This window comes from Cyprinodon variegatus, unplaced genomic scaffold, assembly GCF_000732505.1.
Source record: "Cyprinodon variegatus isolate N-32 unplaced genomic scaffold, C_variegatus-1.0 Scaffold180, whole genome shotgun sequence".
Classification (NCBI taxonomy): domain Eukaryota; kingdom Metazoa; phylum Chordata; class Actinopteri; order Cyprinodontiformes; family Cyprinodontidae; genus Cyprinodon; species Cyprinodon variegatus.
This window is the reverse complement of record NW_015150633.1, coordinates 279,460-306,233: the sequence shown is the minus strand read 5'-3', so window position 1 is coordinate 306,233 and position 26,774 is coordinate 279,460. Positions and strand designations below refer to the sequence as shown.

Below are 26,774 nucleotides of genomic sequence, written 5' to 3'. Positions count from 1 at the left end.
AATAAATAAATAAATGTTTATTAATAAATTAAAACTTACATTGTTAGATCGCATAATATGATATAATCTAAGATTATATTAGAATTCATCAGATTAGATTGAAATTAAGTTTACCTAAAATTGTAATATACTACATGAAACTAATAAAATAATATTTCTTATCAACAACAGAGGTTTCAAGTAATAAAGTACAAATACTTCGTTACTGTCCTTAAGTACACTTTTTAGGTATCTGTACTTTACTCCATTACTTTTTTTTTTTTCCTATTTCTGACTTCTACTCTATTACATTTTCACATAAGTATCTGTACTTTCTATTCCTTACATTTTAAATATCAACATTACTCGTTACTCTTGGCTTCGTTTAATGTTCATAAATATTTATTTCACATCATGTGCGCCATCCAATGCAGATCTAGTGACACATCTAGTGAAAACTAGTGCAATTGGATGAGTCATATAACGCAAACGCCCTGCGATGGACTGGCGACCTTTCCAGGTTGTACCCCGCCTCTTGCCCATTGACTGCTGGAGACAGGCACCTGCACCCCTCGTGACCCCAATTGGGACAAGCGTGTAAGATAATGGATGGATGGATATAACGCAAACACTCATTGGTTAGCTAAAGGAAATCATCAGAATCAAGCAGGTGTTCTTCAAACTGCAAATGTGAATTGTCTACGCCATGCTACGATGTCGGATTCAGAAAAAGATGTCAAAATGTCTGAAAGGTCAGAAACAGGCCTCCGTCATCCTTGGCCCTATCTCAAATAATTTTTTTAAATAGTCGAAAAATTGAGTTTTCAATTCATATAGTGGCATCTGCCTGTTTTTTTTCAAACGTAACTTTATACTTTTATACTTTGAGTAGTTTGTGGAGCACATACTTTTTCACTTTTACTTGAGTAAAGAGGTCAAGTTGATACTTCAACTTTTATCAGTGTTTTTAAACTGCAGTATCTATACTTCTACTTAAGGAACAAATGTCTCTACTTTTGACACCACTGATCAACAAATACTATGTTTTAGATTAGGTAATCACCTGCCTAACAGTTTTCCGCATACAGATTTCAACAACCTAGACATAGAAGGTTATCAATAAACAAACTGGCTCTATGCAAAGTGCAATACTCGAGCATATTAATGGAAAGTTGGGTAGAGGGTAAACATGTGGTTGAAAGATGTCCACACTCAACAGGGATAGCAGCAGCCATGTGAGGATTATAGAGCAAAATGGTTGAAGGGTTTAAGGGAGCTTCAGAAGAATTAGACTGTAGCTGGAGTCAGTTGTTCATCCTCCACCACACACAGACTTCATTTGGAAATCATGGAAGAGAGAAGAGGCAAATAATCCTTGTTGCAAGAGGTCCAGTACAGCGTTTACAGCAAGAGAACCACTGGTATTGCTAGACTGTCTTTTATTAAGCCTTAAGCTTAGACTTGGGAGCAATAAATACTTTTCCCAGCTCACATGTTTAAAGGAGATTTTTTATTTATTTTCCAGCATGACTTGGCATCCATTAATACTCGCAGCAATACCAACAACTGGTTAAATTACCATAAAATCACTGTGCTAGATTGGCCTGACCTAAACCCCATAAAGAATTTATAGAGCAATGTTGAAGAGAAGATGATAGACCCCATAGCCAACAGGAAACTTATTCAGTGTAAAATTATGCAGAAAAGGCTCTAATTTGAGTTCAGAAGGAGGAAAAAACTATATGCAATTCTTTAAAAAAAATGTCCCAAACAAAGATAGCCTGTTAAGTTTTCTTCATGTTTTATTTTGTTCTCTGTAATCTGTTTAAACATATTCATGTATTATTCATAATATGTAATGAATACATAAAATCAAAGCACGTGGTTGTAGTTCTTATTTTGGCCTTTTCGTGTCACATAAGATTTGCCAGCCTTAAATTTGCTGATATCTTCTTGTGTTTACATTCATGAACCTCCTACTGTAGATAAAGCTCTAAAACATTTTACCTTTACCACCTCGTCGTTTTCATTGTAAAATATAAGACGGGGATTCTTCTCCTCTGATGAGTCATACTCTAAGTTATGGCTATATGGAAAGGCAGATCAGGGAAAACAACAGATAGACTTAAAATAATAACGTCCATGCATTCTACGTGGCATAAACTTCTAGAAAGCTCACAAAAGCTGGGGCGAGGAGTTCGCAAACAGATTGAAGCTGTATCTCAGAAAGAAAAGGATACTATAGAGCCCATCGCTCCATGAGAAACTTATAGAGCTCTGGCATTTTCTTTATGGATCATCCAACCACACTGGGAGCCTGCAGAAAGGACAACAGACAATTGTTAAAACTGCTGCCTGTGGATGTGTGTGTGGTTCATTGTGCAATCACTGAGTTTCATTTCATATCTTAGGAGAAAGCAAATTGTCAAGCCAACCAACAACAACCTTTCTTGTTGTGTACTTTTCGGACCTGCTCATCGTAGTTACATATTCTGAATATCTGATTCATTTAACAAAAGATTTCACAATAAAACGTGTTGGCATAAAAAGAAATCCAGCTGAGGGTTTAAACTTCTCCACATGTATAGCATTTTACAGTCCAACTCACCATCAGTTTACCTCGAGCAATGACAAGCCTTTCTTCAGCTGCTGTGTTGTTGCTGCTCTCTGATGCTCCAGTAATGATAGCTAAAGTGAGCACCAACCAGGCCAACATCTTAAAGACTGTTTTGTGTCTTTGAGTCCCTCTGCTTATGCTACAACCAGCAAATTGTCACCTAGTAATTCTGCTGGTCAGGTATAGAGGATGGATAAGTCCACCAGAATTTCATGTGGGGGAGTTCAGCCTCCCTGAGCTGAATTGTTGTATTTCTTCCAGTGTTTCTCTTATAATCTTTTTAATAGGCTGAGAACAAAATCACATATGTTGCCACCTGGTTGCATAAATATAGGTCAGTTGCCAAAATCTCAGTTGTAAGTCTGTTTTTGATTTATGAAGGCCCCCTGGTTATAAAGTTATAGTCTCCTTTACATCAGCAGGATTGCAGAACATGTGTACTGTTATCACATTTTCCCAAGCAGTACAGCTTTGAGAGGATGAGGCCCCTGAGAGCCAACCAGATGCTCTCATCCACCGACAACCAAAGTTCAGTCTTTTGTAATTCAGCTGATTCTCAATGATAATGAAAAATATATTTGTCAATTTAAACGTGAAACATGCTCAACTTGTAATACCATCTTGTTTATAGTTTGTGAGCAATTTTTAGAAATGTATTTTTTTCTCAAACTCAAAGGTTTATCACCATCTTTGAGCCAGCCCTAGTTATGCTTAATAACTATGAATTGACTGAGAAAATGTTGAAATCAACTTCCTAGTCTGTTTCTCATTTATCTTATTTTTTGTATTTTACAGTGAAGCTTTTACACCACATTGTCTGAATAATAATTAACTTGCACCCTGGAGGCCCTCTGAGCTCTCCTTGTGATAAAATAGTCAAAAGGGGTTTTGTTTTCCTTCCAAGGGACCACCTAATATTTTTAGAATTAAAGTAGAACCTTGCTTAATGTGTGTATGTTACATCTGATTCTACAAATTACTTTGGACAACCTTGGAACTTTTTGGTTGCTGTTATGTATGCATTATTCTTTTTTTTTTTTTTTTTTTTTTTTTTTTCATGCATAGGATAAAAAAAACTTTCCAAAAAAGTAAAAAACAAAAAAAACAAAAAAAAACACTGGACTTTGTTTCCAAGTTTGAAGACATTTCACATCCCATCCAGGCTTTTTCAATTCAAATGTCAGAAATAGTGTTGAGTTGCTTTTTACAGTAGCACAACAAAGCCTTGTTTTTGCTTAGACAACATGCAAATTGAAACGTCCGTTTCATATCACGAATAAAGTCGTGATATTACAACAATAAAGTTGTATTAAAGTTGTATTTTATGACAACTCTTACAAGAAGCACTTTCTGCCCTAAAATGATGTGCATCATGTGAAGTTATACTTTGGCAATAACAAATAAGGGAATCTTTTAGCAACCAGCATCAAATTGGGCATTGTGTCAAAGTGGACTCAGGTTGCTGTTTGGTGGTGCTATTCAGCTGTCATATGCTGGTCGAAGCTTGAAGCTTTCTTTCTGAAACTGGTTGCGGTATAATCACTTCATTCATGTTATTTTTCAACTTAATTATCATAATAGTACAACTTTATTCTCCTAATGTTATGACTTTATTCTCGTAATGTTAAAATTTCATCCTTGTAAAAAAATATCTAATCTGGCCCTAATACTCCTCCGTAAAGTGTGACATACAATATCAATTTATATTTTTGCCTAAGTTTAAATTAGTTAAAATCTCATCGTTCAGCTGCTAGTGTTCATATCATCTGTTTGTTGCTTAAATATTTAGCTCTGAATATGGAATGGCTGCAGCCTGAGAAGATGAGTTCAGCTTGGAATCTTTTGTGTTGGTTTAGCTTTCTTCTCTTTTCTAAAGAGAGGGCTGAAACAGAAGTATGAATCACAGCAGCACAGAAATAGGCCCGGAGCGATGAAACAATAGATAGAGGTGTCGGCAACGGCAAAGAGGATCCAAATGCAAACTGTCCAAAGATGCATAGTGGGGCTGAAATACTACTGGGAATTCTTTGCTAGGTATGGGCAGGAGGTTCCACAATTAAACTGAGTGACACCACCAAGACAGGTTGAGAATAATAAGTCTGATATCCAGAGGGACTTCAGACAGAAAGACAGGTCATGGCTAAGCAAGGATACATTGTGATCTTAGACAAAGTAATGAGCTACAGTACAATAGGATATTGTATAAGATATTTTGGATATTCAATGCCAAAGTGGTGGCAGTGGTAGTAAGTGCACTCATCGCTGTGACTCAGAAAGCCTCGAAACACAAGATTCCAGAAGCAATTTATGTTGATAAGAGTACAGACCCATAAGTAGCTAAAATAATACCTGGAAACCTCAATCTACCAGGCTTCTCTTAGAGGGTATAGGCTTCAAGTGGAAACACCAGGTGAATACTGCTGTATAGGAAAAGTTTGTAATGTTTTGTGCTTTATGTTACCTATTAATGTTCACCTTTCTATCATATGTTCCTCTAAAATTCAGATTTTAATAAGCTGCTATTATTATCTGGTACAAATCCTGCTGTATGATGCTGACCTGGGATTTAATTTTAGTAAAAAAATTACAATCCCCTCACCTTCTGGCCTCATCTCCTCTTCGGATCTTTGACTCCATTGTCTTCTCTATGGGAGTCATGCCTTGTGACTCCGCAGCTTTTTTGCAGACTATAAAATCCCTTGTTGGAAGAGAAACGTCTCTCTCCACCAAGTTGAATCAGTCATTCCATGTTGAGAGGAGCAAATTCATTAGGTCACCACAAGAGGGTGGTAACAGCTGCTTGTAAGTTTACTGGCAGTCTGGCGGGTAAAATGTTCTTCCAATTTCTAGCCACAGACAGTTATGTTTCCAACAAAAATAAACATTCGTGCCTGGAATCCTGAAGCAAAACCATCTTGTTATCTCCAACTTTTCCAGACACAAAGCCGCACAGTTAAGAGTTTTGCACCCAACATTCAACTCTTTGGTATTATGTGTCCAAAGGCCATAAAACTGTCCCCCTGTTTAACAAGGTTTCCTCCCTTTGGCATGTGTCATAACTCTATAGGCTGTATTGTTCCGGTTTTATGCCCCCATCATTGTGATCAAATCATCTAATACTTTTCTCACAATGGAAGCTGAACCTTGAAGAATTTAAGAAGTTAATAAAAAGCATAAGAGCAGTTCAGCAAATAAAGGGGGAGAACATACAGTGAGCTGTGGGGGTTGGGTGTTTCTGCTGAGTTCAGGTCTACACATGTGGATGTGTCCCATATGTGTTCACAATTAGCATGTTTTAGCTTACATCACATGTCTGCTGCCAAGAGGGGTTTGTTGTTATTAATGTGCTGACAAAGGAAAACTGTAGCCATTTATAACCAGGCAGTTATGGGGCTGAGACACAGATGATGAAAACGTTTATGAAGTTAAGACTGAGCAACTTTTTCCAGCAGCAGTTTTGGGTAAATTGCAACACTTGCAGCTGGAAAAAAGATCAAACACCTAAGCAGATCCTGCTTGCTTTTTAGAGCTTGTTATAAAGAGACACACACTTCCTGCTTCTCAAAGGCACCGGATCCTGTCTACCAAAGCCAGCAGGGCATTGGTTTATGTGGTCAGTTTCCTATAATGTGGAAATGTGGGAGAAGAATTTAATCTCTTCTGTGTACAACTATTGGTTTTTATAAATATGTTCAAAATATTTGGAGAACATCGATTGATATTCACTTGAGGTATTTGCTGAATATGTCTGTGTGTATTTGTCTGTCTGTACCCTCAAGGCGTGTTTTATGTCTGCCTGCTGTTCTTCAGTCAGCACATCCTAAAGGAGTTACTTTAAATTTAAATCCAGTCACCTGAACTACCACTGTGATGACAAAGCCATGGACCTTTCTACCTTGAATTACAAAGACTTGAGGAAGTTTAACAAAACAGACAGAATTAACTTCATTACAGATCTCCAATTATCTAACTTCCAAATCATTTCGAGTTCTTGCATGGAAAAAGGTTACCAAGGTTGATTTAACTTCCAGTTAGCATGGACTTATAACATAATGGCTCTAGTTTTCTCAGAGCACGCAGTTGCAGTCTAGTCTTGCCAGCTTTGGGAAAATACATGTCATGTGTAGGCTGGTTTGATGCAAGGGGCTGACTTCAAGTTAGTTTTGGCTCTAGGTTTATTAAGATCATGAAGAAATTAAAGCTAACAGATTCCCTTTTGTACTCTCTTCTGTTTAAAATAAACACATTTTCTCAGCTGTACTTTATAGTTTTTAAGATGTTAAAAGATTAATATTTAGATACATTAGATTGGTATTCAGGTAGGATATTTTGTGCTTTCCAATGTAAACTTTACTTGTAAATTCAATACAAGAACAATGATTCGTCCTTGTGTTGCATTCTGTTTACATAGACTCAATATGTAATATTTATCAAGCATTTTGGACTTTTAATAATGCACATGACATCTTTATTTTTTCTTACTTTAGTCACTGTAAAACTTAGATGCTCAAATAATTGTCAAGACAGGAAAAAGTATCTGTATCTGGATTTTCTCTCAGCCACAACATCTCCAATATCTACAGTGCAGCATATATATACTGTTGTTCTTGTAAATTATATTTGAAACTTAAATGTTTCACATATGTGTTATATCTCCACCAAAACAATTATTATTATTATTATTTAGAAACTGCTGTTGTATTTTTGGCAGAAAGTTTGACGCCTCTTCTTGACATAAAAAGTAAATTATACATGCTGTATTGTTTATGCCATACTTTCAAAAATTATTCACAGAAATCCAACAGCATTAAGGTCAGGGAATTCTCTAAGAGCTTTATGTATGTTAGCTCCTTCCACTATTGATGTGTGCTTAGGATCCTTGTGTTGGAACAACCAGTTGTGTTAAATCCATGAAGTGTTTGTAAAATTGTCTGTTTCCTCCTTAGAGTGGGGATTCTATTAATTAGTGCTAGGGGGAAAACCCTGTGCCACGTTCTTGTGAAATGTACTTTTAGAGTCAAAAAAATAGCATTAGAAAGATCCTCTTGTTATGAACAGTATCCATCTGCTTAAATATATTTTAAAAAAAACAACAGAAACAAAGCAACTCAGGTTAAATATTAGAAAATACCTGAAAAAAAAGATTTTTTGACAATGATTTCTTTTCCACAACTGTAGCTAAGTCTTATGAGTAACAGAGGATGCAAGCAAGTTGCTGGAACTTTTGTTGGCTTCTGGCTGTGACGCTTTGGGTCCTTTGATGAAAGTCATTCTGCTGTTCTTGAGCAAATCGTTGTGATCTATCTTTGCATTGCTCCATGTCTGACCCTGACTTCTGTCTTCCCTCCAGAGAGATGAATCAAAAAACAATTTCCCCTCTCTAAGGTCACATACGTATCAGATTGCTAAAGCAACAACAAGCACCATGCCTTTGTCATCTGTCGTCAGTCACAAGGCGTAGCCACAGCTGCCTTACCAGCTATAGCACAGTTTTAAAAATACAGTGACAGGTCTTGGCTCAGTATGCAGGGCAGTTAGGAACGACCTCCCCAACAGTAATCCTACCATTCAAAATGTTATTGACTGATGGACAGGAATGACAGGAAGTGAGACAGAGTTTGTTAGAGAGACAGGAATCGAGTAAGGTGGGTGACAAGCCTTTGCAATCATATATGTCCAGTTTCTGACCACATAAGAAAAAGCCAGGAGCCAAACAGACAGCAAGCTGTGCTCCACACCCTGTAATCTGTGTCTGGCTAATCAGGAACACATGGCTTCCTATAATGACTCTAGTGTTGTACCGTGAAGTAGAATTAGTTGTGAGGGTCACATATATGGTTGTAACATTGCTGCACATCCACTCAGACAAAACCCATAGTCATTAAAAATTTTTTTTAAATTTCCCTGTAACTGACCTTAAATTACTGTATCAGTTAAGGTATTTTTATTTTGATCACATCATAACCATATACTTTATTGTGTTGTATAGAAATTTTAAACATAATTGTTTAGTCATGGGAAGATTATATATTATAAACAAAATTTTACATTTTTACATTATTAATAATACATCCAAATTGCCCCTAAAATAGCCATTGCAATTGATAGCTTCCAGAGGTCAACTGAATATACTCCTTCTCTATAATAATAATAATGATAATATTAGTGGAGCTTTATTGATCTCCCACTGGAGAATATTACCTTTGCTTTTAACCATCCCCGTGGGAAGCATTGGGCTGCCATTTTGCGCCGCCCGGGGAGCATGGTCTTGCTCAGAGCGCCTGGGTGCAGGTTGTGAGGATTGAACCGGGTACTTGCAACCTTCTCAGAGCACAAGTGCACAGCTCTAACCACTAAGCCAACACTCCCCTATAAACATACAACCTTATTCTATGCATAGCTGTCCGAGTAGTTGCAATGATGTCCAAAGAATACTTGAGAAAAATCAGTGTTGTCTGAATTACAGAGTATATCAGGTTGGCGAGAAAGGTCTGTTGTAGGGATTGAGCTTTAGGTTAATGTGCAATGTTAGTTGTTTAACACATAGCATATTGCAAGGACCAAGCATAAGGAAAAAGAACTTTGGCTCATGAGACCAGTGAACCCTCTTCTACATGTTTGCTATGTCTCTTACATGTGCAAACTACAAATAAAACTTCCTATAGCTACAGTATCTCCAACAATGGCTCTCTTTTTGCCACCAGTCTGTAAAGGTCAGATTTGTGGAGCTTATGACAAAAGCCTAATTCATACCTCCCCATCCACTCATACTGCCACGAGGGCCTGTAAGGACTCTCAGGGGACTCTCAGCTGTGCCTGCAACTTAGATCTTTTTGAAAGTCTCAACCTACAAGAACACTAAAACTAACACTCAAAGAATTAAGTAAAAAATAGATACAGTACAAGCAGTCGAAGCAGAGTGAAAAAAACAACAACACTTGATTTCACTAAATACATTTGGTAAGTGATGCAGTTATTTTCTAATTTTGGAAAAAAAAATTGCTAATATGTCAATCAAAATAACAAAATAAAACGTCTTGCCCCAGTAAGAAAGGTTCTTGCCTTCTGGGTTTTAAAGGTAGATCCAATGCATCATAAGAACTTTGATGTGGGGCTTACTTTATATATATATGAAAGCCCTGAAAGGCAAGTATAAAAAATAAACCTGGATTGTTCTAATTTGATTTTTCCTGATAAATAAAATTGAAAATAAGATAAATAAAATTGAAGGCTAATTTTTCTAAGTCTTTGTTTTTGTGTTCCTTTTTTGCCTCTAGAGGCAGTTAGGTAAAACCACAGACCTTCACTGATAGCTTTATTCTTCAAATGGACAGTCAGAGGCCTTGTTTCCAAGAATCAGAAATATTTGCTCTTCAAGACATTTTCTACACTTGCCTTTAAATGCAAAAAAAAAAAAGAAAAAATACCTTTTGCATTAGCCGTTCAGGACAGGAAAAATAAAACAATACCGATAAAAAGAACTTAGAACGCCTGAGCTCCTGTAGCTACTGTATGTGCCAGTATAAATATTGATGTGGGCTTGTTGCTGCGGTTCAACTGGCACATGGACATGGAACAAATGTCTAACTCAAAAAGTTTTTGCTAACAGATTTGATTTTTCTACAGCTCCTCCACATTTTTAAAGGTACTTGTGGCTGTTTCTCTGATCAATGACCACCACACATGCAAACTCAATCCATAAAGATCTGAGGATTCGCAAAAAATATATTCTTAGGTTAGTGTTGGCCTAGTAGTTAGAGCAGTGCGCTTGTGCTCTTAGAAGTTTGCAAGTACCCGGTTTGATCCCCACAGCCTTCACTCGGGGTTCCTGAGCAAGACCTTTAATTCCACACTGCGGCACCCTAGTTGCCGCACAGTGGCAGCCCGCTGCTCCTCAATGGGATGGGTTAAATGCAGGGGTAAATTTCTCCAGTGTGAGATCAATAAAGTTCAATTATTATTATTATTGGTGTAAAAATGAAAATACTTAAAATTTTAAAAACTTAAAAGTTTGCAGACCTTTTTGCTCTGTTTTTCAAATAAGTTGGTTTTTAAAACAATTGATGAACCTTTTCTGTAGTTTAAAAAGCCTCAACGTTTTCCGATGAGTTGTTTTGGAAGAAGAAAAACTAAAGCAAAACTTTGCATCTAGAAAAACAAAGCAGCTACAATACAGTCTGTTGGCCACAGACTAAGTGCTGGGACAGCTGGGGTTCACTGCATAAAAAACATAAGCCATCTGCTTATTTTCCTTGGTTTTGGGCAGACACATTGGATCTTGTGATCATTTTCCATGCAATATCTCCCCTTTGGCTGCTTTGGGATGGAGTGAGTGAGAAGTAGGGAGGAAAGAAAATATAAAAAAAAAAATTCTGGGTAGAATTATGTGAAAGCTGAAACCTCAAGCCACATTATGAAGTTTAAAGTCCCACTTTGCTACACAGATATTGGATGGATGCATGCATGGAGGAACAGTGAAGTCCAGAGGGTGGAATGATTGAATGAGAGAAAAAATGACAATAGACTAAATACAAAAAGACATAAAGCGAAAGAGAGAGAGAGGGTGTTAAGAAGAAAAAAAGAGGAAGACTGAGAAAAAGCATTTGAGTGATCTGCTTTTTATTAGCCATCCAAATCTTCTCCCCTAATGCACTCGCTTGAAAAATGCTGACAAAGGGGAAAAATATGGAACAATTAAGTTCTAGGGAACTGTCTGCACATTGCAAGGAGAAAAGAAGAATAGAAAGTATTGGTATGGACTGCAAGGTATAGAATCATCTAATAGTTTTTTGCAGTTGCTTGCAAAAGTGTTTACAGCAACAAACATATTCCAGGTATAATCTAGTTGCAATAGAAATATTTTTTTCTAACTATAACTTTATATGATATACAGCATAAAGGTGCAGACCAGGAAGCAGAGTCATAGTTTAACACAGCTCTCTACAGCTTTACCAACTCATTACTACATACAGACAGTGTTTTGACAACAACCAAAATCGAATAAGTTAAAAAATAATCATAAAGGAGTAAATCACAATAATTTAATTAACATTAAAATAACTCCAATTGAGGAAAAAGTTAAAACTATTAAATGTGGTTTATCTAACATAAGATCTACTTCTTCAAAAAGTCTGTTAGTTAATGATTTGATTTGTGACAATCAAATTGATTTATGATGCCATATAGAAACTTGGCTGTAGCAAGAGGATTATGTTAGCATAAATGAGGCAACTCTCTCTAGTTATTTAAGCTTTCACAAAGCCAGAAATTCTGGGCGAGGAGGAGTAGCCACAATCTTTCAATCTGACTTACTGAGTACTCCAAAGTCAGTTAATAATTACAACTCTATCGAACATTTAACCCTTAGCTTCCCTCATTCAAATTGCAAAGCATGAAAACCTTTTATAGCTTTGTATCGTCCACCAAGTCCTTATCTGAAGTTTAAGACGAGTTCTAAGAGTTCCTATTTTTTTTAGACTCGATTTGCGTTTTTCAAAATGTGAGTACTTCCACAGTTTCTCATCTTCATACTTTGGACCTTACACTGACATATGGCACTGAATGTGAACAAATAACTGTATTTCCTCACAACCATGTCCTCTTTGACCAATTTTTAATAAGCTTCAAAATAACTTTAACAGAGTTCTCCTTTCCCTAAAGAAGGTTTTACTGTAGGAGATCATTATCAAATAGTGTAGCTTTAAATTTTGATTAATCTGTTTCAATTTCTCTCTCCTCTGTCTCACTGAGTAGTGGTGCAGATGGCAAACATTTAGTTCATCCCCCTTCACAGGTTGAAGATTTTGTTGATGGTGTTGCTAGTTCTCTGTGTACTTCCTTAGACAACGCAGCCCCTTTGAAAAAGAAAAACTTAAAAAAACAGAAGCACAATGCTAGGAGGCTGGAGAGAAAATCGTGCTCTAAATGCCTACAGGAATCCTACCTGTTCTGGAAAAATAGTTTACTGCTGTATACTGTAGGATGAACACTCGTAAAGCAAAAACAGCATATTACTACTCATTAATAGCAGATAATAAGAATAATGCTTAATTTTTTTATACAGTTGCCAAACTCACCCAGAATCATTGCTCTGTTAAACCATCCATTTCCCCTGCTCCTAGCAGTAACGTTTTTATGAAATTCTTTAAAAATGAGATTGATTGAATTACAGGTGCTTGGTTCCAGGTACTCAGAGATTCACTTCCAAACAGAAACCCCACATTCATATCTTCAGGTAACACAGAGTACATGTCAGACTTAATAATATTACTTTAGCGATAGTTTCAAGGTGTTGCTTTATTGTATTTCTTGTACCATGTCTTTCGGTTGTGCTGTTCTTTTTTCATTTCGTTGCAGGTGATGAAGCAGACTGAAAATGTTTTGTCATTATCTCCTTTCTATCTCTTCTTTCTTTCATCTTTTCTCTTTTTTTCTTTTTTCCCCTTTCTTCTTCTGTTTTTCTGCTCTACTTACATTGCAGTGTCCGTATAAACTGTAAAACTCCCTGCATAAGTATAATAAAGCATTTTATATGCATGAAACAAGTGGAGCAATATGGCAATAGCTATACTGTTACACTTGTGAAAGTAAAATCTGTTGGGCTCTTTTTGGCATCAAGACAATTATTCTTATTGCCACATTGCCAGACAGGACACTGTAAAAAAAAAAAATGAGATTGATTCTATGAAATTAAGATGATTGGCATCCCTCTAAGTATTACTGGTTACTGTAATATCTCTGGAAGGTGAGGATCTGAGGTAACTATAGGATTTGAACTGGTTTAAACGCTTTTAAGGTAGCTGTAATTACACCTTTACTTAAAGGTATAGTGGAGGATTTTCGGGAAGTTTTTAAAAGTCTCTCCACGAGGAGACAAGAAAATGCACATGCACAACCCTGTACCTGCTCCCGAAGGGAGCACCTATTAAGCAAGCAAGAGCAGGCACTGGCCCATTGCTCCTCATACAGTAGATGCTCTGTTTAAAAGTTGCTGTTCGTATAGCTCATACAAGGCTGCGTCTGAACGTCCGCCCTAACCCCTAAATCCCTCAATCACTATATAGAGCTGGGACTATATAGTGTAATCCTATTTCTTTTACCAGGAATTTGGTGCTGCTGACCACCTCTGCAGTGAAACTGTTGTTGAGCAGTTGAGGATGGTTAGGCCGGTTCTTCCTGAAGTCGATGATGATCTCCATCTTCTCCAAGTTCAGGATCAGGCTGTTATCTTTGCACCACCCCACCAACTGCTCCACCTCCTCTCTGTAGTCCAGGTCATTGTCATCTCTGATGAGGCCCACCACCATGTTGTCATCTGCAAACTTCTTGGTGTGGTTGGTGGTAAAACCTGGGGGCGCAGTCATGTGTCATCAGAGTGAACAGCAGTGGGCTCAGGATGCAGCCCTGAGGGGAGCCTGTGCTTAGGGTGATGACCTTAGAGCTGTTCTGTCCGACCTGGACTGACTGATGTCTGTTTGTGAGGAAGTCAAGCAGCCAATTGCAGAGGGATTTATTGAAGCCCAGCTGTTCCACTTTGCCTATCAGATGATGTGGGATGATTGAATTAAAGCTGAGCTGAAGTCCAGGACCAGACTCCACATGTGGGTGCTCTTCTCTTCCACGTGTAGTAGGCTCAGGTGAAGAGAGGAGGAGATGGCGTCCTCAGCTGGGTGGTTCCATTGGCAGGCAAACTGGGAGAGGTCGAATGTTGGCGGCAGACTGGAGATGTGTTCTTTCACCATCCTTTCGATGCACTTCATCATGATGGGAGTCAGTGCGACAGACAGACAGACAGACAGACAGACAGACAGACAGACAGACAGACAGACAGACAGACAGTGGAATGATCTACAAAGAGTTAAAACACAAAACCATATATAAAATCAGATAGAGTATGGCACAACTTCAAACCTACCAAGAAATGTTCTTCAATTATACCTACAGGCCAAGAAAGAAGATAATTGATCTAAGGAACAGCCAAGAGGGCCATGGAGAGTCACTTATTACTCCAAAAACACCACAGGCATAGTGAAACATGCAAAGGGTAGAAAAATAGTAGGACTTGATGGATAGAACCTTGACATTTGAAATTTTCTTAGTTTAGGGATGTACTCACACAAAAGAAAATATTTCAGGTTTTATTTTTTAAGTACAATATAACAGTAATGAGGCTTAAAGCCATATGAGAAATCTCAGGAACCATAATGGTGGCTACCCTAAAATGAATAGCAGCTTTCTGCCTCATAAATGACGTTTACAACAATACTTTTCTCCACCCAAAATAAACTCAAGCTTCAGCTGTTCTGACCCAGTTTCTAAACTTCGCCAGCTCGTCGGAGCAACTGTTTGGGAGGTCGCCTTGATGTGTGGTTGGCTTTAATTCATGCAGTTAAGACACCCTAATTTAGCTCCATGCCAACACAGAGCAGTTTCATGTCTTATTATAAGGACAGTCTTAAATCACAGAGTGGGTAGATGCCACTGGAAATCTATGAATACATACAATGCTAGCACTGCGCCCCCTCTCAGCCCCCATCATTCTGGTTGCACGCTGGTTTCAGCTCTCCGTGGTTTTGGCTAAAAAAAAAAAAGCACCAGTTCCATTTCCAGTAAAAGTCATTTCATAGTTTCTGCATTTCCACACAACTGAGGAACAGCGTTTATCGTGTAGGAAGGGATGCAATTAGATAATCTTTCTCAGACTGAGTGCCGACAGGGAGAAGAGAAATTTTTTTTCTTTTTTTAAGTCTCCTGTGGCTGTGTCTGATGCAAGGAAATGACAACATTTCACATGACCAAGCATATAAAAAAGCAACATAAAAACTGCATTGTTCTTCCTGACCCATTTTAATCAAAGGTAGAGAGTTTTATTTGAAATAAAACGCATTACTAAACTTGTCTGCCTTTTAAACATAACTTATTATAAATCTTGGGTAGGATTCCCTTCTTTTAACTAATTCTGTTGTTGAATTATTACTTTTAGTCACTTTCAAGTGTAATTTGACTCTCCTTTCTTTTTGCTTTGCATTGCAGAAAATATTTGTCTTTTTCTCCCTCACTCATAAATTTCCTTCTTCCTTTCCTTGCAAGGACTGAAATGGCTACCAGATGTGGCTCCAATCTGTTCTTGTTACTATGGAAACAGCAAGAAGGGGAAACTTTTTTTTTTGTCGTTGTTGTTGTTTCTTAAGTCCGAGGCATTTGGCTGACTCATAGGGCCTGACTTCAAAAATTGCTGTTTCTACAGACTTGGCACACAGAGAGCCTCCAGAGTCTACCTCGTGTTTAGCCTGCCAGCTAAGATGTCAGTGAGCCCCTTTGCTACATGGCTAAAACTCTGACATATTTTTTGTTTTTTACAGTTTCTCCTTTGTGCCCTTTTCTTTGGCTTGAAGTCAGTTAGTGAAAATGTCTCTCTTTGGACATCCATCAAAGGTAATTAGAACTGTTTTACTCTAATTATTTCAAGAAAAGCTGAATCCATAAACATGAACAAGAACTTAGACATTTCAGCAGCAGAGTTTACACAGTGACTTGAACATCTCCAGTCCAATGCTGTCCCACAGCATGTCAGGGATGAAAAGCTAGAGAACATGTGACAGTATACTGTACTCAGCTGAGAATCTTATCCATCTATGAACTGAGGACGAACAGATGGAGGCAGTTGTGTCAACATTCCTCTCCGTTCTGACAGTAAATCTGAATTCAAGATGTTGTCAGATTAAATATTGGACAATTTGTGGGAAAAAGTGGGAGAAGAAATCCAGTAAAATGTGTTGCTGACAAGGAGTACAGGCAATCAAAACCAATCCTTGTGTAGGTTAAGTATAAAATAATTTAGGAAAAAATGGGTCTGAGACAGATTGCATTCTGAAGTCTAACAGCCAAGGAAGTCTCTTTGTGAAGCTTTATGCTTCTGGATTTTAAGAAAATAATAGCAAACTAGAAACTTTGTACTAGTTACAAAGCCATATATTAAATAATTAATCTTCTGTTTTTGTTTCCTGTTGTTACAAAGGGTTGGTCTGATGCCATATTGTGTCAGGCAAATTTAATCTAATAAAGAGGGATATGCATTATTTTCCAGTGTAATGTTTTTCTTTTTTATCTAGAGACACAAAATACTCGTAGTTCAAGAAGCATGGTAGAAAGGCTGATACAAACATTATCCAGCTAGGGCTGTAGCATTTAAGGGGGTGCCCTGTGTGTGGAGGACAGCCCCAAAGCAAGCAGCCTGAGGTTCTAGACCTAGCATGGGACCTATATTTCAGTTTAGATAGCTGGAACAATTTCCTGACTTAAAAATGCCAATTAAGGGCACAAATATGCTTCAAATTGATAAATATGAGAAAGGATTACACATATCTATAGTGTGATGCAACAAATGTGTGTAGCCGTCAATAAATCATAGAGCATACCCACTTTTCTGTATCCATCCATCCATCCATCCATCCATCCATCCATCCATCCATCCATCCATCCATCCATCCATCCATCCATCCATCCATCCATCCATCCACTTGCCCGCCTGTCCATCAGCTTAGTTTTTGCTATTCAAGAAAACCCATACACTGATTATGTTTCAAGCACAGCATTTCCTCAGTTTTAAAAACTGTGGCCCCTAAGACTCTTTCAAAAGCTGGACTGATTGAAAAATATAGGGATTTATATCATGTTCATAAAATTCGACAGTTCACATTCAGAAAGGAGGTAATTATTTTTGTTGTATTGTAAATTATTCTTAACATGAATTTATGAATACTGTCAGCTTCACTCTAAAGTCACCACTTTGAATGAAATTCAAGTGTCAATGACCCAATCATAGCAAGTTTGTGACATCAATAAGTATTTTGTGTCCGCAAAAAGAAATTAAAGTTGAAGGAAGACAGAACTTATCAGGAATGTTTCCACTTTGGCTAGATGTATTGCTTCTTTATTCAAATAATGAATTGAAAACATACTTTTACAACCATACACTTTAAGCAAACAAAGTGGCACAAAAACAACAGAAAAAAAAAAAAAAACGTACAGGCCATGGCGGTTTGGCAGTTTATTAGGCCCTTCTTTACAAACATAGGTCGTAAGGCAATTAAAACAGGCAAGGGCCAGTCAGGCAATATACTGGACTTAATATGTATACAGTATTATGGTTTTAGGTATATGTAATTATTACAACAGTGGTATTATGGAAGTATTGTACAATACCGTTTGTATTGGATTTACTTATTGGAGGCTGTAACAACAAACAGAAAAAAAAAGGATGGTTACAGATTTCCTCTGCAGCTATAATGCCATATAATTACACTCTGCGTCATGCAGTTAAGTGTTAAACAAACAATAACATCAACAGAGAACAATTATAAAGCCAATGTAAACTTTACAGAAGGAAAGTACTCTTACTACAGATTTGATTATGAGCCAAAAACAAGTAACATAGCAAAAAAAGCAAATACAAAATGAAAGCCAGTTCATTGACACAAAAAAGGAACCCACAAGGTCATATAAGCACAGCTTACAAAGATAATAAAAAGTACACAACGTATACAAGTAAAATGCTGAAAAAAATAGAAAGAAATGACTTGTACCTTGGTGAAGTGGGATAAAAAAATATTTTAATGTCCTGTTTTTCGTCTGAGAAAAAAATTCCCAAAGGCACATTTATTACCAATGCTTTCCTCACAAATATGTTTAACAGTTTAAGTTGTAAAAGCTGCTTTTCTACCTGACTGAATTAGTCTATTATTGGTATTCCACAATAAAACCCATAGATATAGATGTATTCATTTTGAGATCTGCACTTGGAGATAACATTTCCAAAATCATCAGAAATCTTAACAAGCAATTTGAATTTCCTCATATTTATTTGCGTACCAGTTGACTTTACTATTCATTTGGCAAATTATGGACATTAAAATGTATCTCTACACAAAAAAAAAACACGGGCATAAAATCTGATAAAAATAGTTAGCCATATTGGTTTAATTTAAAGCTTAAATATCAGACAATCTGCAAAAAACAAACAAAAAACAAACAGAAACTAAAAGGCTGGAATTATCCCGATAACCTTTGCTATGCCATGCATGCTGCTCTTATGAATTTAGAGAACACAGACAAAGTTAGTTTCTAGTCGTCAGAGCATACTTGATGTCTAATTTGCTTTAATTTGGTAATTCTTTTCATTTTACTTTGGTTGTTACAGACATTCTATGTGAATTCCATTCCAAGAAGCTTATTAAAAATGAATCTGCAGCAAAAAAAACTATTGATGGAGTCAATAATTATTCTCCACGTGGTACATACATATAATTGTGTGCTCACTGCAGAGCAGCTGAGATGAATGAACTTTTAAATAATTTCTCTGGTCAGAGTTATGTTCAACTTTAGACCAGGTTGTGCTGTGACTTCAATACATGTAGAGGCAAAAAGATGATTCTTGAAATGTAACAAACGCGTCATGGTTATCATAAAACCCCTTTCTCCTGTGGTGCCGTTTATCTCAGAGGTTATTTCTCAGTGGTCCTGGAGGCAATGCCCTCATGTTGTTCCTTAATTAAAAACCTATGTTGCTGCTAGTATGAAACAAAAACTTCAGTCTTATAAAAAAATATATGTTCAGAAATTCCTCAACCATTTACTTCACAACCTGTGGTGGCATTATGGCTGTTTTTTGCTGGGGTGTTTTACCATCAGGTGTATCAAGATTACTACCTTTGCCTTTGTTCCTTGGTGGCTTTTTTATGGGAGTCTTCTTTGGTGAAGGATCCAGCAGGTTCCCCATCTTGGAGCCGTTCAAGTCCTGCTTCTCCGGGCTCTTAGTGTCGGGGGTTCCAAAACTGTTGGTGATAGGTGCCACCATTTTCTGGAGGTTGCTTGTTGTGGGCAGCAAGGGCTTGGTTGAGCCCTGTTGGCTAAGTCCACTGGAGTTGGTCCTCTTGGCTTTTTGTGGTGGTGTGGGCTTTTCTTGATTATTTTTAGGTAGGGAGAGACCATTGGTCTTTGTCAGTCCTGTCCCCTCGTTCCTGTTAATGCTCTGAGTTTTCTCCTTGAGCTGTGCAGCCAGTAATGTGGCCGCCTCAGAATTCATATGAGGGTGGATGACTTTAGGGCTCTTGGGTGGCTCTTTAGAGCTCTGTTTTGGATTTTCAACACTCTTTTTTTCAGGTGAGGAGCTTCGGAAGCTGCTTATCATCTTAAGGGCATTTTGAACAACACCATTGATGTGCTCCATGTGACTTGGACTGCTGTGCTCATCACCAGAATTTTTACCTTGTATCTGTTTGTGTTTGCCAGGGGATCCATTTGCACTGGTCTCATTTCCATCATGTTTCTTTTGTTGGCCTCGACTCTTTTCTTTTATTTTATTACGTTCCTCATTTCTTGACGAGCCATCACTAGAGCTCCTCTTTTTTTCGTTTGATCCTGCAAGTGCCCTATTTCCCCCTTGATGCTCTGGCGTTTGTGACCCTGTTGCATTTCCATGTATCCATGATACTTTAGGTTTAGTAGATGGATCTGGTGGTCTTGGCTTGGACTTGCCAGGGGAAGGGGGTGGTTTTCCATGACTCTTGGCTTCTGGTGTAGGGGTACCATCAGTATCCTTGCCATTACATTCCTCCTCCTTGGACTGCTTAGACGGACGGGCAATACAGGCATATTGGACGGCAGACTCAGACCCGCTATTTGAAACGTCACTGTCAGAGCACTTGAGTATAGACTGCTCGTTGCTTTCCACATTGGGTACACTTGTGTCTTTTAGACATGTGTACTCCCCTGCATCCTCATTGTACGGGTCATCCTCTGAGTCTTCAGCCACAGGGTTGAGACTCTGCTTCTCTTTGCTTTCACTTGTGGATTCTGTTAGTTTTTGGAAGAGGAAAAGTAAAGGACAGTAAGTTGTATTTACTTTTAGATTTCATTAACATAACCTTAAATTTATGAACTATTATAAACACGGGCAGGCTTTTAGCTAGGAACATTTTCATAGGGTCTACACCTTGTACCGGGGGTATCCTTTGCTGTGTCTTTCTCCCCTGCCAGCTCCCAAACGCAATATAGTGTGCTGATCAGAAAAAAATTATATTTTTCCAACTCCAGCATCTGCTGGTTGCGAAAATTAGGGTGTACCAAAGCCGTACTTCCCAAAAACAGGGCGTACAATTTCTAATATTTTTAGTAAAGGGCGTATAATGTACACTCGTATGCAGTTCTAGCTAAAAGCCTTATACTTCAGATTAACTTCCTATAAGCGACATTTAAACGGGGTAAGAAACTATTGCCATAAACCATAGAAAGAGGTGATAAAATTACTATGTGATTTTTAACTTACTATGAATCAGTCAATGTCTTTATAGTATATTTTCCTCTATTCTTCTCAGCATTTATTTAGATATGAAATACAGCATATCACCTTTTCTGAACATTATCTTTACTAGTTAATTTTGTGCTTTTGAATTATGATTTGCTAATTATATATAACTTAATCAAATTTATTATTTTAAAAATATAAGTATACAAGGACAAAGTCCCTTCAAAAAATGATAGAGTAGCAGTATCATACTGCTCTTCAAAAATAGAAACCAACATGACCAATTTTCCACCAAACTCCAACTCACCCATTGAGTATGTGCCATGCTGACTAGACCTTTTTGACTTCCTGTTTATACTCGACTAGTTCCCAAAAGACAACCTGGATCTAAACAGCTTGTGATTAGAAGCAGCTATCCTCACCTCATGTGTGAGTAACTACAGTATATGATCACATTGGGGAACTGAGCTTCTTTAGAAAATTTGTCCGTCTCTGTGTTTGTGCATGCATGTGTGTGCTAAGATCTTCTATGCAAAATGCAAACTCTACATTTAACTAGGTCAATCCAGATAACCAACTGTTTATTTGCTCATTTGATGACCAACCTTCATGTGGAACACAGTAAACAGGCCCTTCATCTCCGCTCTCAAAGGAAGAGAAGGACTCCTGAGAGGACCATGACGAGGGGGAGGGCTGCTCAGCCACAGATGGGGGCTCAATGAAGCTGCAGTTAAAGGTGTTCTCTGGGTCGTGGTGTGCTACTGAGAGGAGAAAACAAAAGCAGAAACCAAAAAGTCATTTTACGGGATTTGTGCAGCAGTGTCATCTTACTCAGTTTTACCTTCTATAATCATAATACATTTTCATTAGCTCAATGTGAGAAGGTATTGCATAGTGTTTTGGGGTATTTTATCAAGTAGCTGACCACATTGTCAATTTGACAGTAAATGACTAACCACAAAATATTTTCAACTACATTTTCTTTCTAAAATTCCAGTATTAAAATTTCATCAATGCTATTACTGAGCATTTCTTTTGTATTTCTGCTAACCCTAAATATAATGTTTATCTACTGTAGATTGTGGACTGACTGGTACTGTTGGGTTGGCATAGAGCCTTTTGGATATTACTTTTGCTTTGACCATTATAAAGCAAAGTAAACAATGGTCCCCAAGGCTAAACTTTCAAGTGAATTCCAATCAATATATAAGAAGTAAAATATTCACCCACCTTGGATGATTTACAATTAAATGTATCTTATAAATAAAGAATACAAACCCTCCAAATTTAGGCATGATACAAGGGATAATAATTATTATAATATAAAATGTAAAGTATATATTCGCATAGGCATACACTGGCTTTAGTATATGTATAGAGAATACTTTGGCCTTAAAGACAGTTGCAACTGGACATGCATGATTTAGAGGCATTCTAATGATGTCTAATAAATTGCAAATGAACTGCTTCTAGGTAGCCTAGCAGATACCTAAGAGATACAATTATATTTTTTGTTGTGTTCAATTAACTTAGTTTACCTAAAAAAATATCAACTTCTGTAATTTATTCAAAGAAATATTATTCAAAATCTAAAACTAATCTAAATGCTAGTATAAAGGTTGTCCTATATACGAGCTGGATTTTCAGTTTAATCATTCTGTTAAAACTATTCTGGTCTTTGCTGAGGAGCAGTTTGCAACCTATATCAGTGAATCCTCAATACAAATGTAGGTCAGATCCTGTTTCCTTCCCTGCGTCTCCCAGCCCCCATCAGACATCATAGCATTCTGCTGACCCTTGTTTTCAGGACAGCTGTGGTTTCTACGGCATACTTGGAGTCAAATCTTCCCATCTGGTTTGAACAGTTCAGTACAAACCAAAGCAGCATTCCCCATTAACTTAACATGAGCAACCACATCAGATGTTCCTGTTTACATGCCCAATGACACATTGGTCCCTTCATTTGTTAAAGTTCAGATAAACCAATGGTGGGAAGATTTACAAGAAGGTACAACAACTTTGCTCAAGATTAATTCTTTGCACTTGAAGTGTTTATAATAAGGAAGGAAAAAGACCATGGTGTGAATATAGAACATTTCAGAATTATATACATGGAAAAGGGGATTTTTCCCTTTCTGACTGCCTCAGTTTGGATACATTCATTTTATTTGTGACTAAAGTTAAAAAACACCTTATTTATTGTTGCTTAACATACTTGCTAACTCTCTGTCAGAAAAGGGAAAGCAAAGCAATAATATTATTTATTTAATTAATCTTTAAGTAAGGATTGAAGCATGAATAAAGGAACACCATATTATTGTATGGATACAGTGACACTTTAAAAAGATTAATTGTCTTGTAAAAGTATGTGTTGTCGGATAAAAAAAAAGGATAATTTTTATCTTAAAAACGACCAACGTTCACAGTTAGACATGAAAATGTTTACGTATTCCTTGGATTTTGTAACTAAAAATGTTTCAAACCTCTGAGCTGAATCTCAAATGAACACTGTATTTTTTAAATATCTTTACCTTTTGTTAAGTGCATAGAAACAGCAACAACAAACATCAATCATTACCTCAAAACAATCAGTCTAGTGGTAAAGAGAAGGCTGTTCAAATACTTTCCTGACATGTGGTATTTTCCAATCATGATTTGTGGTGCTTCTAGAAAATTATTCTTGTTGTTCTGCCTCTCAACAAATAAACACAGTGGCTGAGGTCCTAGATAATCTATTTTACTTGAGGATTAATTTAAGAAAAGAGGATGTATGAAGCTATGAAAGCTCAATATATTTCTAAAGAATTGTACGATGGTCATGGCCCGTTGGCTTTTTATTAATAGTGTTTCATAGCTCAGTGGTAGGGAATAAAATGCATTCGGTTACAGTGAGACAGCATATACCCATACTATAATGCAGTATGATATACGTGAAAGAAAATTCCGAAACACAGGACTAGCAGCACGTCCTTATCAGTTTTTTTTTTTAATGCTCTTTACTGTAGTTTATAAAAGATTATTAGGACTTTCGATTCTTTTTCTTTATGTGTTTAGCACATTTAAAAAAAGAGTAACATGTATTAATGACACCTAGTGTTACAAATCAAAACAACACACAAAAGCCAGGTCCAGGAAGTAAGCAGGAGCTGCACACTGCACCAAAGAAGTCCTGCCCTGTACCTCCAGGTTTAAAAATAGACAAACTTCCCTAACACAATGCTAAAGAAAAGACCAAACTGTCAGTAGAGACAGTTACTTCCATCCCAGATTACAAATGAAAAGGATTTTGGTTAACTTTACACTAAATTAAGACATGGAATACAGCATATTTCTTAATTATTGATCCTTTAAGTTGAGTATCTAACAAAAAATTTTTTTTGACTTATTTCAAAGCACATTCAAAAACAATCTTACGTATATATATGAAAATATTTACATAGATCTGGAGTACCCAGTATTATATATTATTGGTACACTTTATTAAAGTACTAAAGCTTTAAAACTTTGCATACAATCTCTTGCTAAAAATACACAGATGTAATTCTTTTTTTTTTTCTCACTTTTAATAGTATTATCCTAGAACAGTAGATCTGTATAAAAATCATAAAGGGGGAACTGGCTTTGGATAAGTTGCAACCTGCTCATATCAGCAGACAGCAATAACGCACTTTTTTAAAACTATAGTATTAAACATGCAGAGAAAAGAAATACAACAATAAACAAATGAGAGTGTTTTGTCTCCATAGAAAGATCTCTAGCATGGAAATGGACAGAGGCACTGAGGAATCTAGCTAACTTAAACAACACCTCAGCCATGCTAATCAACAAGTGAACACATGCATCATTGGGTGTATGCATTGCTGGACAACAACTGCCCATGAAAGCTGCTGTCTTAAGGTCTAGTTTAATTACGAACATTGCAATACAGACTTGACGCCACACTGATCCCTCTCTGCATGATAGCCTGCACATAGCAGTGCATTATTGACATATCACAGCTGCACCGCACCACCTTGCAGCTGCTCTGCAGGGCTGAGTTTGAAAGAAAACAAGAGCGTTAGGGTACAAAAAACAAATACTTCAACAGCCTGACAGATTGGTAAATCAGGATGATTGAGAATGTAATTCCAAAATTCACCTTTAAATTAAATTATGCAGCTTTACAGGGTGAGAAGGTTTGTCCCAACACATACTTTATCACATTAACTTTAACCAGCATTTGCATTCTAATGGTTGCTGTAAAACTTTCTGTGTTTTCTCTGAACAAATGAAGATGAAACAGCAGATGGTGTGGCTCATTGCGCTGATTTACAAGAAACAATCTGGACACAGAGGATGCAAGGAATGCCGGACAGACACAAACATGCAGGGTGTGGAGTAAATACACTCAGAGTGGATTGCTAACCTTCAAGCAAACAGCCTTAGATTGTCAACCAGATGGCATACCCTTCATCTGTTTCTCTACAGCTAACAATGCAACGCATAAACTAATTTTCATGTTCTGTTTCATATAGCTTGAACTCATTATTCCATTTTAGGTTTTGCCCTGGCAAATTTATTGACACTGACCCCTGTGTGGATAAATCACAACTCTGACACACACTAAAGTAAATTTGACCACTTCCTGTTTCAAGCCCCATTGGGCCCCTTCTGGAATGCATGTGCTCAGGACTGTCTAGCTCCTGACAGACTTCGTTTCTAAATGTTGCCAGATCACACTCCTGTGGGCAACTTTCGCAGAACGCAGAAAAAAGCACAACATAAAACAGAGCACCATCAAGAGCAACAAAAAATAATGAAAATTCACAAAAAAGGATCTTTGATAAAAAAGCTCTTGTTTAAGAATCATTGGTGTATAATTAAGCTGTAATTTGGAAAATTAATTCCATTAAAAAAGTTTTTTTTGCAGGTAAATGTGTATAGCCTATATCCAGATTTCATATATAATTATATCATTTTTTGCTAAAAAAAAAACAATGTGATTTTCAAAGGGGTGATGCTTGAGTACCGTCTTTGCTCGAAATGTTTTTGGAAGAACATTTTAGACAGAAGGACTAAAACCACAGAAGCACAATGAAGGTACAGGCTTGCCAGTGATTTGATGTTAAATCTGGAATTGTAACACAGAGCATCGATTGGTCTGGTAAACTTCTCTTGTATTCCCCTCATTAAATGTAAGTCCTGCTGGTCTAACATTCTGTGTACAGAGACACATGATTTTAGACTCAAATAAACAAGCCTGCAATAGATCTTTTGGTATAAGAGCAATAATATACTTTTAAACATTTAGTGGACGGATTAAAAAATAGCACAGTTTACTTTTACTTTGTTCAAAAAGGGCTTTTGTTTTGTTCTGTTACTGAGTTGAACCTTTATTTTATTTTTATCTCCTGTGTGCTTGGAACGAGCCTCTGACTGGATGTATCATCGTTACTGTTGGCACATGCAGCCAAAGTGTTGAATAACAATCTGCGCGGCAGGTGAATGTGGATGGATCTCAGATGATTCATGTTACATCACAAGTGTTTGCAAACAAGTTGACAGCAGAATGAAGTTGGGAAAATTAGTTAGACTTAACCATAGACTGCAGGCCAGCTCCTTGAGCAGAAAAATAATCCCTTTTTTTTTAATAATTAAAGGTATTCTGTTATTAGATTTACTTTTGTTTTTTCCAATCATGTCATACCAAAGCACAAAAAAGTAAGATAGTTGTTCTGGACTCCATCCTGATGCGAGAAATACTTGATCTAAATCTATGAATAAAATTTGTCAGATTATAAAATTAAAGCAACTGGTTGATGAAGGAATCCCAATCAAAGATGAACAAATAAAATACTGTTTTACAACCCCAAAATGAGTTTCCAGGTGTGTTTA

The 26,774-nt window shown here is 37.1% G+C and overlaps 1 protein-coding gene and 1 long non-coding RNA gene across 2 annotated transcripts in view; both read right to left on the bottom strand.

Annotated features, from left to right (window-relative positions):
- Positions 1-2,024: 2,024 nt before the first annotated feature.
- Positions 2,025-5,494, bottom strand: LOC107087322. The gene is made up of 3 exons (XR_001481343.1): positions 5,196-5,494; positions 2,220-2,296; positions 2,025-2,065 (listed from the first exon to the last, which is right to left on the bottom strand). It is a non-coding gene; the product is annotated as an uncharacterized LOC107087322 (long non-coding RNA).
- Positions 5,495-17,505: 12,011 nt separating this feature from the next.
- The window catches only part of scarf2 (scavenger receptor class F member 2), a 27,412-nt gene continuing 18,143 nt past the window's right edge, over positions 17,506-26,774 (bottom strand). The window contains exons 10-11 of the mRNA XM_015378851.1: positions 21,506-21,661; positions 17,506-20,449 (exon numbers count right to left, since the gene is read on the bottom strand). Of these exons, the coding sequence (XP_015234337.1) occupies positions 19,227-20,449; positions 21,506-21,661 (1,379 nt within the window). The 3' untranslated portion in view covers positions 17,506-19,226. The remainder of the gene's footprint in view (positions 20,450-21,505; positions 21,662-26,774) is intronic.